The following is a 12,194-nucleotide window of genomic DNA, read 5'->3' as shown; positions in this document are numbered from 1 at the left end:
ATTATATGTGCTCTCTATGCTCAGGAGGGTGGATTCAGGGCAGAGACCTCTGCATTCTCTGGAAGTGGGCTCAGGGCCATTTGGACAGGAACTCCAGGGTCCTGGGCAACTGAAGTAAGGTAGGAGCTATGCAAACTCTGAGTGAGGCACAATCCTTTGGGTCTGAAGATACCATGATTCCCTCCAGATTCCCTCTGGAGCTGAGCCAGGGCAATAGCTTCTTTTGTCCTGGTCCAAGTGTGGTATGTTCTCAACCCTACTGCAAGATATATTTCTTCATGTCCATTATATGGGTAAGAATTTGAGGCTTAGACATTTAAAAAATTGCCCAAATTCACAGTAAAATATAGAACTGGGATGTGGGACTTCTGCACTCCTAAAACTTGTTTTTTTTTTTTTTCACACTTCCCTACAAATCCAAGGGTTCTTCCAGATGCTTCTGTCTTTGAGATGCCCTCTCTATCCCTTGGGTCAGAGTCTCTACAGTTATAGCTGCCATAGCTTGTCTCAGAATATCATGATTGCTGGTTTATTTGGTTGTCTGCCTTTTAGACCTTAAACTCATTGAGGACAGAGACTACTCACCCCTAGGTCTCCAGCACCCAACACAGCCATGGCACATAGTCACACAAAAAGTATTTGTTGAATGGGCATGTGAATGGATGAGTGGCGAAGGAAAAACCTACAGCTGGGATGCCATGGAGGTGATGGATTTTTGGGTGCCTGTAGCCAGTCTTCAGGTATTCCTAATTCATAACTGTTAAAAATGTCCATTTAAATGTTTTCTATGACCTGAGTACTATTCTCAGCATATTATGTGGATTATCTCTTAGTCCTCAGAACTTCATGTGATAGGTGCTATTAGCACATTTTTTCAGATAAGGAAATGCATTTGCTTAAGGCTACTCAGTTTGTTGCAAAGTTGGGATCTGAACCCAGGTGAGAACCTGGATGCTTAGCCATCATCCTATATTATTTCACAAAGAGGTCATCAGGCTAATGAACATTTGAACATTCATTCACACACATGCTCACATATACATGTGCTCACACACAACACCCACATGCAACTCTTCTTCTGACTCTAAGCATTTATGACAGTGTGGTTGACATCTTGAGCCTGAGAGACTCCAGGCTTGTCTTCCTTGGGTGCACGTGCTGCTATCCCTGTGCCTGCTGGAGGCATGAGTGAGAGAGAGGCAAGAAAAAGGAGGCAGAAGAGGAGGTGATCTAGAAATCCCCAAGTTGTTGAATTGCCTTAAATAGTAGAGGCTGTGTGATATGTTTGAACTGCATAAGATTCATCAAGCTTTAATTATTATTGCTGAGGGGCAGAGAGAATATTTATCATTGAAATTCCTGTATAGGAATTATTTCAATTTCTGCTTCACCCAGCCTTCCGCAGAGCTGCTATAATTAGCAAACTTGATTGATTCAAGGATCACCTCTTGTTTATCACCTATTCCTCTATGGTCTTTATGGTTCCCTAACATATTTAAAATAATTAAGCTGAATAAGTATCCCATTCATTTCAATCATGAATGTGTTACCAAAGAAGTTGTAATAACATTTTCTTTCTAAAATTTGAAAAGCTTAAGAATTCTATTGCAACCAGCCAGGAAATATTACTGAGCCCTTTTGCCCGAATGCAAGCACTGTGGGAGATACAAAAGAAATCTAATTTAAAATCCCTGTCTTCAAGAGATTTAGAGTTTAGTTAAGGTCCTCCCCTTACCTCTAAGGAGTCTGATTTCATTGAAGGAGGGGCATTTGCTTTGCCCAGTATTACTTTTTACAGTTTTGAGTTGGTACTAATCCACAGGCAGGGTTGAGAACCACTGGTATGGCTCGAAAGAAGAGTGAAACACACACACACACACACACACACACACACACACTGTACAATATAGGAGGTGAACTGGCCTATTATTTTCTGGTCCTGCCTCTTCATTTTGTAGGAGATCAGAGAGGACTTTGTGGAAGAAGGTCCTCCTTGTCCTGAGACCTGAACATCGGGTGTGATCAACCCAAATGAAGGGGTGGACACTTCAATGCTAATTAAGACAGGCAGCCTATGAAGAGCGCTTAGTGGGTCCTGTTTGTGGTTCACCTAAGTTTACACTCAGCGAGGCTTGATTTTTTTGTTTTTTATTTATGATAGTCACACAGAGAGAGAGAGAGAGGCAGAGACACAGGCAGAGGGAGAAGCAGGCTCCATGCACCGGGAGCCCGACGTGGGACTCGATCCCAGGTCCCCAGGATCGCGCCCTGGGCCAAAGGCAGGCGCCAAACCGCTGCGCCACCCAGGGATCCCTTTTTTTTTTAAACTGCATTTATTGAGTGCCTATCATGTGTCAGACCTAGCATTACACACTCACTATACAGTTTCTTATGCAGTCCCTTCAATAACTCAAAAGTATGCATGTTGTTTTGAAGATAAGAGAACTAAAGATCCAAGTGGCAAGTAAGTGGTAGTAAGATCTGAGAGCTAGTAAGTGGTAAAGCTGAGAAATCCAGATCTGCCTGACTCTAAAAATACCTGCTATATTATTTATAGTCACTATAAAAGGGAGGCGGGGAGCCCCCAGAAGGGAAAGGCCGTGTCCATTTGGGCAGTCAGAGAAGGATTCAGGGAGGAGCAAAGGGCACTGGAGCTGGGCTTGGGGAAGGTTCCATTAGCATGGATACCTCAGGGCTTGCTAAGTAATAAGGTCATATCAGATGGATGCTGGAGGCTCTGAAAGGTAAGCAGAGAGTTTATGAGATGGGGGCATGGGGAACCACTGAAGTTTTCTGAACATAGAAGGCGTTTGGTAAACATGAGATGTAAGTGCAAAATTGATCTAGAAGCCTTAGTGCGCAGAGGGGGCCAGGGCATGGCAGGGAGGAGTTCAGGAATCCTCTTGGCAAGAACGATGCAGACAGGGCTCTTGAAGGGGTGACCAGACTGGCTTGCAGCAGGGGATGCAGTCATCTTACAGGAAGGAAGTCTATCAGCATCGAGGATAAATAATAGGGGCGAAGTAGAGATGACAGCAAAGGGTTGTACCCGGGAACTGGGGTCACCTGTGCACAGGAAGCTGGAAGGGAAAAGTTGCATTGAGGTGCCCTCGCAGTCACCAGGGAGCAGGGAGGACAGGAGTCAGTCGAGGCCAGAGAGCAGCAGAGAGAGAACAGATGTGCTGAAACCCAGAGAGAGGAGGTTCAAAGCAGAGGGGCCATGGAGAATGAGTAACAGTAACAGTCCTTTCAATTTGGCTGGGAAGGTACCGGAAACTTTGACCCGCAGCCTTCCAGCCTGGGCCTTTGCCTAGAGACAGAGGGACCTGGGGCTGTCTGAATATGAAAGAAAGTGGCTAGAGGACAGGGAAGAGAGAAGAACTGGTACAGGGCAGGGACCCCAAATGGGATAAGGCACAGACAGGGTTAGGGCTGCAGTGGCCAGGCAGGGCTGCCTTCAGTGGGACCTGGTGAGTGAAGAGAACAGAGAAATAATGGAGCAGGGACATGGTGGGCATGCATACACCACGTGGGCACCTTACATTGTGGGGCTTGATAGGGGTGAACTAATGCCCGAACTCTGCTCTGGAAGGGTAGCAGGTTGGTGGGAACAGTAGCTGTGTGCCAAGTCCACAGGGCCACCCAGCCTGCTCCACTGTTTGTGGAAAGGAGCATCCACTGAATGGCCTCAGGCTGTCCAGAAGAACTGAAACCTAGTGCAGCTGAACCCCCAGCTCTCCAGCCTTCACTCCTCTACAGGCCCCTGCCTCCCCATTCCAGACACACAGCATGACCTGCACTGGTATGACAAAACAGTTCCCCGAACTCTCCTTCCCTGAGTCCCTCTCACCAAAACACCTTCTTGCCCTGTGCCTCTGCCCCCCTGAGCCCCTATTTCCCTTAGGTTAAATGCCTGAGAAGCCTTCATCAGTATTTCTGGGCAGCACTGATTTCTCCTTCCTTGGGGCTTCAGGATTCCCTTTCTGTCCATCCCTCCCTTTTCAGCATTTATTTAAGAGTGTTCCAACTCACCTGATGCTTCTATGTTCCCTGAGCTCTCTAAAGGCAAGAACCCTATCTTGCTAATCTTTCTATCTCAATTGGCCAACACAGACGAGCACATAGTAGGTGGTCAACTAACAATGATGAGATGAATAAATGAAAGAATGAATGCGTGATTGAACGAATGAACAGACCAAAGATAGGAAGGCTCTTGGATATACTGCATCTCAGAAGAGTGAGGTCATGGCCGAGGAGATATTGATCACGGTGGTGCTCAGATGCACTCCAGCTAACCCCAGGTCCCTTGGAATGATTGATGATGTTATAAGATCTTCTCGTATCTCTGAACTTCACTGACCCCTTACCTCCTTCTAAATCCCCAGTCTCAGTGCATCCTGGTTCATCTTTTTAATGCATCCTGTTTTCTATAAACCACCTAGTGACTTCAAAAGCTCAAGTTATTCCCCAGACAGAACCAGAGGACCCATCTCCTCTGTTTACTCCCCATCCTGCTTAAGGTTTATTATTTAATGTCATGAGGTTTCCTGTGAGCGTGTCTTTGCAAGGACGCTCCTACTGTGGTCTGAGCACTCTGTATGCTAAAAGGTAATGTGAGAACACGGGCATGCAAGATGTATCTTCAAGCCTCCTCAGGCTCTGCTGCCAAAACTCACTTTTCAGTAACTCTTTACAGATCGTCCTGAACTTCACATCCATGGATTTGTTTAAGAGCCGCCTGTGCTGGTATGACTATGTGGAGGTCCGAGATGGTTACTGGAGAAAAGCCCCCCTGTTGGGTGAGTTGACTTTAGAAAGCCCTGGGAGAGGGGTGATGGGCTTTTCTCTGTGACGCTGTTAATGTGTGGAAGGGCCCGTCCTAACAGCAGTCACAGGAAGCTCTCAAGGGTCTGTGTCATTGTAAAACTCTGAACACTCCATTTGGCAACACATGTTAAAAGCTTTTAGACTGAGACTGCCCTTCAACCCAGCAATTTGGCCTCTTGGAATGTATCCTAAGGAACCAATTAAGGAAGTGTGCAAAGTTCTAGCCATGGGGATGTTCACCGGAGCAGGAAAAATGGAAAACAATTTAAATATTCAACAGTAGAGATTAGCTGAAAAAATTGGGATACATCTTTCCAGTGGAAAAGTATCCAGCCACCACAAATAAAGTTGGAGGTGACAACTTATTGATACAGAGACATGTTCCTGTACATTGTTACACAAACAGGTGTTACAAAATAGAATAAGCAATTGAATTCCATTTTAATAAACATACATTTGTATGTATATTTTGCAGGCTTTGCAAACTCAGATGCCCTCAGAAAATAGGCATACAGGAGGAAGATGGGGTTGGCATAATAAATGAAGGAGTGGTAGGGAGTGTGGCAAAGTGAACAGTGAATATCCTGACCAGAATTATTCAAAACAAAATTACTTAAAACATGTATAGGTTGGATTCAACTGGAAGAAACCACCTTGTGATCTATAGTAACAAATATCAAGTAGAATTATCAGCATAAATAAGTAAATAAATGACACATAGTGGTTATTTCAGGATGATGGAGTATTTTTTTTTTAATTTATTCTAGGGATGCCTGGGTGGTTCAGTCAGTTAGGTGCCTTTATTTTGGCTTAGGTCATGATCTTGGGGTCGTGAGATCAAGCATTGGGCTCTGCACTGGGCATGGAATCTGCACCAGGCTTCTTCCCTCCCTCTGTACCTTTCCTCCCCCCCACATACACCCTCCATGCTCTTTCTTAAAAAAATCTTATTCTAGTTTTCCTGGTTTAGCTATATTTTCTAAATTTTCTACAATAAGCGTGTACCCTTTCTGGGAGATGCATAGTGCATGAGCTCATGTGAAAAGACAGCTTGAACTTTTTAGTGAGAGGTAGTGGGTAGATTGCATAAGGAGAAAAGGTCAGTTCATTCAGGATTGGTCACCGGAAGAACCATCTTCCATGGGTGACCCAAAAAGATGAATGTATAGAGATCCAATGGCACGGTGTCCTGGGAATGGACCTAGGGACTCATTTGGGTCAGGAATAGCAACCATGATGCAGCCAGAGAGAGATGCAGATTTACAAGAAACCAGATGGAAGGGTTTTGGCTGATAGTGGGTTGTCCTCATTTTTAGAGCAGTAGTAGGGTAGGCTTCTGGGTTGACAAGTCTAAGCCCTCAGTGAGATCTTTGTCCCTGCTGTGTCCTCACATGGGCAGAAAAGCCACACTGGTTGTGCTGTGAATTGCTGGCCTGGAAATGCTGCTGTTGGGACAACAGGCTAAAAATGGAAACAGGAGGAAAGCGGGAGAGTTAAACTGGGGAGTTCTGTGGTCAGATGGAGCTTGACTTCAAGTCAGAGTCCAGGTAGCTCAGAAGAGATAGGGACAGAGGGTCTGGCTGGACCCAAGGGAGCCTGGCAGATAGAAATCTCTGTGTGGCCACAGGGTCTCAGCCAGGTCATAGCTGGGAATAACACATAAGCTCCTTCTGTCCAGAGGACCATGAGTTTATTTTTTTTAATTTTTTTTAAGATTTTATTTACTTATGAGAGACACAGAGAGAGAGGCAGAGACATAGACAGAGGGAGAAGCAGTATCCCTGCAGGGAGCCCAATGTGGGACTCTATCCTAGAACACCAGGATCACGACCTGAACCAAAGGCAGACACTCAATCACTGAGCCACCCAGGACCATGAATTTAAGTTCCTAGAGGTACAAACAGATAGGAATGTCCCCGTGTGCTCAAGAAAGCAGCCAGGGTAGGCTCTGAGCAGGGGTACCAGGTTACCACCATTATCAGTCAGCTGGTTTGCAGTCTAGGTAGACAAACCAAGCATGGCCAGGAGTGTATATGCTGTAGGACAAATGGGTTTTGTTACCAGATGGCAAGGTGGAGGCTGCCTGCCCTGGATTTCTGCTTCCTGCCTAATGTGAGCAGACACAGTGCATGCTAGCAGCCAGAAGGAGGCATGGCTTTCTAGGTAGTAATGATTGAGTGTGTCAGGAAGATGGAGAGCTGCATTCTGGGTAGCAGAGGTTCCTAGCCTGGCTGGACGTCAATATCTGCTGGGAAGATTTCTATGAATATAGATCCCTGGAAGACTACTGAACCAGAATCCCCATGAGTTGGGTCAGGGAATGATCCCGCTTACCTGTAAATGTATGTACATGTGTGCTTGTTCAGCACCACATACATAGAAAGGGCACATCAGGGGTGCTTATCAAACAATTGAAGCTGGTTACCTCTGAGAAAGGAAGCACAGATGGAAGCAGCTTGGTGGTTTGGTTTGTATACTTCTGGATTGTTCTCCATCTTTTACAAGAATGCTTTCAGGCAGTATTTTATAATTGAACTAATAGAAAGGGCTCTGTGGGAGGAATTTCAATGACAACATGGAATCATAGACCTCCTCAGCCTGGCAGGGATCTTAGAGTCACTTATCCTACACCTTCACCAGGAAACCACGCTCCTTGAGTGTGGACCAACTCAGTAAATCCACACAGGCAGCTAGTGGCTGAGATCAGACCAGAACTCAAATGCCTGGGTCATGTGGCGTGCTACTGAATCTTGAGAAGGGTATCCCTGTAGGACTGTCAGATAAAATGCATGATTCACTGTTTATCTGAAATTCAAATTTAACTAGCCTTCCTGTATTTTTGTTTACAAAATCTGGCAACCCTAAACTCCCCCAGAGTAATGTGGTAGACTCAAAGGGCTCAGGGGAAGGAAGCTCTCTGTTACTGAAGTTCCCCCAGAGAGGGCTGAGACACGCTCCCGAGAGTGGGCACAGCCAGAGGCATTTCCAGCAATTCCCTGTTCTTGAACTTGAAACAAGAATTTTCTCACTGCATTATCCTGATGTCTCTGGCTACGCTTTCATTGATGAGATGGGGCCTTTGCCATTTGTTGTTGTCGGTGAGAGTTTGTTTTGTTGGGTTTTGTTTGGGGTGGGTTTTTTTGGCTCATATTTTACACACTTTTGCAGTGTGTGTGTGTGTGTGTGTGTGTGTGTGTGTGTGTGTGTGTGTTGAGTGTACCACAGCCAAGGCATGGCCCAGTGCCTGTAACCATCATTCTTCATTTGCGGGAATCCTCCTTTGCCAACTATTTGGCCTGCTCTGATGTTTCCAAATGCAGTTGTTAGTGCACTTTTGTGTTTGGAACAAGTGTATTGTGTGGGCTGAGCTGGTCCCTGGGAGGGGTCAGTGCCATGAAATCTGCTGGGAGGAGGCAGGTCAATGCCCCTTTGGCAGGAGGGAGAGCGGATTAGGGCGGATTGTGAAAGTATGCATCTTGCTCTGAAAAACTGTGCATTGCATATTTTCCCAGGGCAGTGTGTGAAAATCCAGGCATAATGGATGCATAACTTTTTATGAATGAACCCTTTATGACTCCCCATGAAGCCCACTTGTAGTGTCCTCATCTGCATTTCCTCTTCTTGATATCCTTATTAAACTCCTCCTCCAAAGCCAGGAACACGATTCAGTTTAGGAATTTGCCACCTTTTCTCTGGTCCAGTTTCTGCCCAGCCTGTTAGTTTTCTTGGAAGGGGACTGCTTGGGACACCTTTTTTCACAACGTGATTAAAGAGAAATGTAAGTAGAATGAGGATGTTTCACAGCTGGTAAAAGGTATCAAATTGGCTTTTCAGTTTCAGGGCTCACTTCATGAGACTGCACCTGAAGTGGGGAGGAAGGGGCTACAGAGAGCATTTACCAGTAATCTTAAGTACTGTCCTGTTCATTGGATTCTCCTCCCTCATTTCTGCTGGAGGACTTGCTCTAACAATGCACTTTTGTATGTAGAACTGTCTTTGAGCATTCTGTACCACGGCAGTGCACACAAAAGCCCCTCTCCCCCCCTTCCCACGAAGTGGGGAGGGAAGTTCAGAGAGGCCAGGCCAGCCAGTCAGTGTCGTGTGGCCCCACTACTGGGGCTCCCGGGGTGGGGGCACCTCCCAAGTGAACAGAAATGATAACGGGAGTCACACAGCCAAGCCTGGCATTGCCACAAGCATGGCTGGAGGCTTTGATCTTTGTTTCCAAGTGTCCGTGTCCAAACTGGGAACGATGTGTACATTCCCAGAGAGCAGATTTCACATCTATTCATCCAAAAGTGAACTGTGTTCAGAGTCGCCCCTTGAACAGAGAAATTGCTTCTGATGGCAGTGGTGACTAAGTAGAAGGCAAAGTTGATGATGAAGGTCAAGATCTCAGGCTGCCAAAGTTCAAATCCCGTTTCACTTGCAACATGAGTGTAACTCAAAATAAGTGTAACTCAACTCAAATTCTTCAAATCCTCAGTTTTCTCATAAACTAGATTCATAATAATACCTAATTCAAGGGGTAGCAGGTTGCAGTTAGATAATCCACGTAAGGTGCTTGGGATAGTGTCATGCTCAATAACAAAGGGCTTTCGTTAGAACCATTATGGTGGAGAAGAGAGTGTTGAGAAAACAGTCAGGGGACAGCGTAGAGGGTTTTTGTTAAGAATTTCAAGGTGATTTGGGGGGATAGAAGTTCTTTAGAAATAATTTGTAATTTATCCTACCAAGTCTGGCTTTGCCAAGGCACTAATTCCTCCCTCCTCTAGGGTAGTGAGCAGACCGGGTTGTCCTGTGGCCCAGTGGTGGGTGGTTCATCTCATCCTGTTGGGTTTTTAGACAGCAGGGCAGGCATGGGAAGTCTCTCTCCTTTTTGGAAACAGTCTCCAGTGGCTGTGACAGCTGGGGTTTTCAAAGGAGAAATTTGGACTTGAAACTTGGTTTGGCTAAGAAAGAATTCCTTTTGTGATCCCATGTTGTTGAACTGCTGTTCAGCAGCCCTGTCTCCTCACTGGTAAGCAATACTTCCCCATGCTTATGTGTTGTTTTCCAAGAATTAATTGACACTAATTGGCCATGCCAGAGTAACCATTACTGAAAATTTATGGGCTTCTGATGGATTTTTCCTTCCCAAATTCTTGGCAGAAGTTTCAGCTCATCTCACTTAATGTTAAGCTCACCAAATCCAAAAAGCTGCAGGTGGCCAGAATCAGAAGGAAGCAGGAGGTTAGCAGCTTCTACCCTAGGTCTCCCCAAAGAATGTATCCACAGTTGGCCATCAGGAAATGTCCATGATGGCCTTTATTCCTCCCTGAACCTCATTCCCCTATTTCTCAGAGGGCAAAGCAGAATTATAACTTCAAGTGATTGATCCAGTGCTCAACATGGGTATTGGCAATAGGGAGTGCCCACTAAATACCTATTGAATAGACATGAAAAGATATCAAGAAAAAAATATTAAGATATAATTCACATATAATACAACTCACCATTTAAGGTGTACAAGTCAATGATTTTTAGTATGCTCATGGAATTGTGTGACTAACCATCACCATAATTAATTTTAGAGCATCTTCATCACCCCAAAAGAAAGCCCAAACTCGTTGACAGTCACTTCCCATGTCCCCAATATTAAATGGGTTTTTGAGTGTGTCACACAATCAGTGCTTGAGAGAACCATGACTTCCAGTCCAAATAGTCTTCCAGTCCTTCACTAGTCTGTGTTGTGAACTGTTCAGCACAACTCAGCTCATATCCCACCTCATCAGGTAGTGGGAAGTTAACTTCAGTCAATTTGGGTTTTCTTCTCCCCGAGATGGGAGTGCTGATAAGGGATATACTTGGTGCCAAGGCATGGTGGCCAGTGAGGCATCCATATTGCCATGCCAGCTGGCATTACTGGATGACCTCAATTCTGGTTTCCAGTCCTCTGAGCGAAGAATCATAAGAGGCTGCTGTGCTTCCTTCTTGTTTCAATTCTAGTCTAATTCAGATTGGTGCCAAAGTCCACATCTCCCTAGAAGACATTCAGTGGGTGATGTCCTATGGCTCCCCACGTCCTCTGGACTGTGGAAAAGTCACCTCCATTCCCCTTTGCCTGAAGAACTCTACATGCCTGTCTCCTGGACTAATGTCTGGATGAACCATCTCTATATTCCTATTCTGACCCCAGGTGGGACATGGGGATCTAGAGTCTTATTACCCCTGCAGGCTCTGCCTCGGGATTGGAGGCACAGTTCTGTCCTTGTCCCAGATCCTTTCGTATTTTTATTATTTTTAAATAAATTATTTAAATGTAATTTAGTTAATCTATAGTGTGTTATTAGTTTCAGGAGTAGAATCTAGTGATTCATCAGTTGCATATAACAGTGCTCGTTACATCATGTACCCTCCTTAATGCCCATCACCCAGTTAGCCCATCCCCCCACCCACCTCCCCTCCAGAAACCCTCAGTTTGTTCTCTATATATAGTTAAGAGTCTCTTATGGTTTGCCTCCCTCTTTGTTTTTAATCTTATTTTATTTTTCCTTCCCTTCCCCTATGTTCATCTGTTTTGTTTCTTAAATTCCGCATATGAGTACTCGAAATCATGGTATTGTCTTTCTCTGACTGACTTACTTCACTTAGCATAATACACTCCAGTTCCATCCACATTGTTGCAAAGATAAAATTTCATTATTTTTTATGGCTGAGTAATATTCCATTGTGTATCTATTCATCAGTTGATGGACATCTGGGCTGTTTCCATATTTGGCTATTGTGGACATTGCCACTATAAACACTGGGGTGTGGGTGCCCCTTCAGAGCACTATTTTTGTATCCCTTGGATAAATAGTAGTACAATTGCTGGGTTGTAGGGCAGTTCTATTTCAAACTTTCTAAGGAGCCTCCACGCTGTTTTCCAGAGTGGCTGCACTAGTTTGCATTCCCACCAGCAGTGTAAGACAGTTCCCCTTTCTCCACATCCCTATCAACATCTGTTGTTTCCTGAATTGTTCATTTTAGCCATTCTGACCACTGTGAGGTGGTATCTCGTTGTGGCTTTGATTTCTATTTCCCTGATGATGAGTGATGTTGAGCTTTTTTTTTCATGTGTCTGTTGGCCATGTGTATGTCTTCTTTGGAGAAATGCCTGTTCATGTCTTCTGCTCATTTCTTGACTGAATTTTTTGTTTTTGGGTGTTGAGTTTGATAAGTTCTTTATAGATTTCGGATAATAACCTTTTATCTGATATGTCATTTGCAAATATCTTCTCCCATTCCATAGGTTCTGTTTTAATTTTGTTGACTGTTTCCTTTGCTGCACAGAAGCTTTTTATCTTGATAAAGCCCCAATTGTTTATTTTTGCTTTTGTGTCTTT

General features: G+C 44.8%; 1 protein-coding gene across 1 annotated transcript in view; it reads left to right on the top strand.

The window, feature by feature from the left end:
- The window catches only part of TLL2 (tolloid like 2), a 121,352-nt gene that overhangs the window by 82,566 nt on the left and 26,592 nt on the right, over window positions 1-12,194 (top strand). Inside the window, exon 10 of the mRNA XM_072739652.1 lies at window positions 4,697-4,799. Coding sequence (XP_072595753.1) covers window positions 4,697-4,799 — 103 coding nt within the window. The remainder of the gene's footprint in view (window positions 1-4,696; window positions 4,800-12,194) is intronic.

Source organism: Vulpes vulpes, chromosome 15 (genome assembly GCF_048418805.1).
Source record: "Vulpes vulpes isolate BD-2025 chromosome 15, VulVul3, whole genome shotgun sequence".
Lineage (NCBI taxonomy): Eukaryota > Metazoa > Chordata > Mammalia > Carnivora > Canidae > Vulpes > Vulpes vulpes.
Note: the sequence above shows the minus strand (reverse complement) of the source record. Positions and strands in the feature narration are given on the sequence as shown.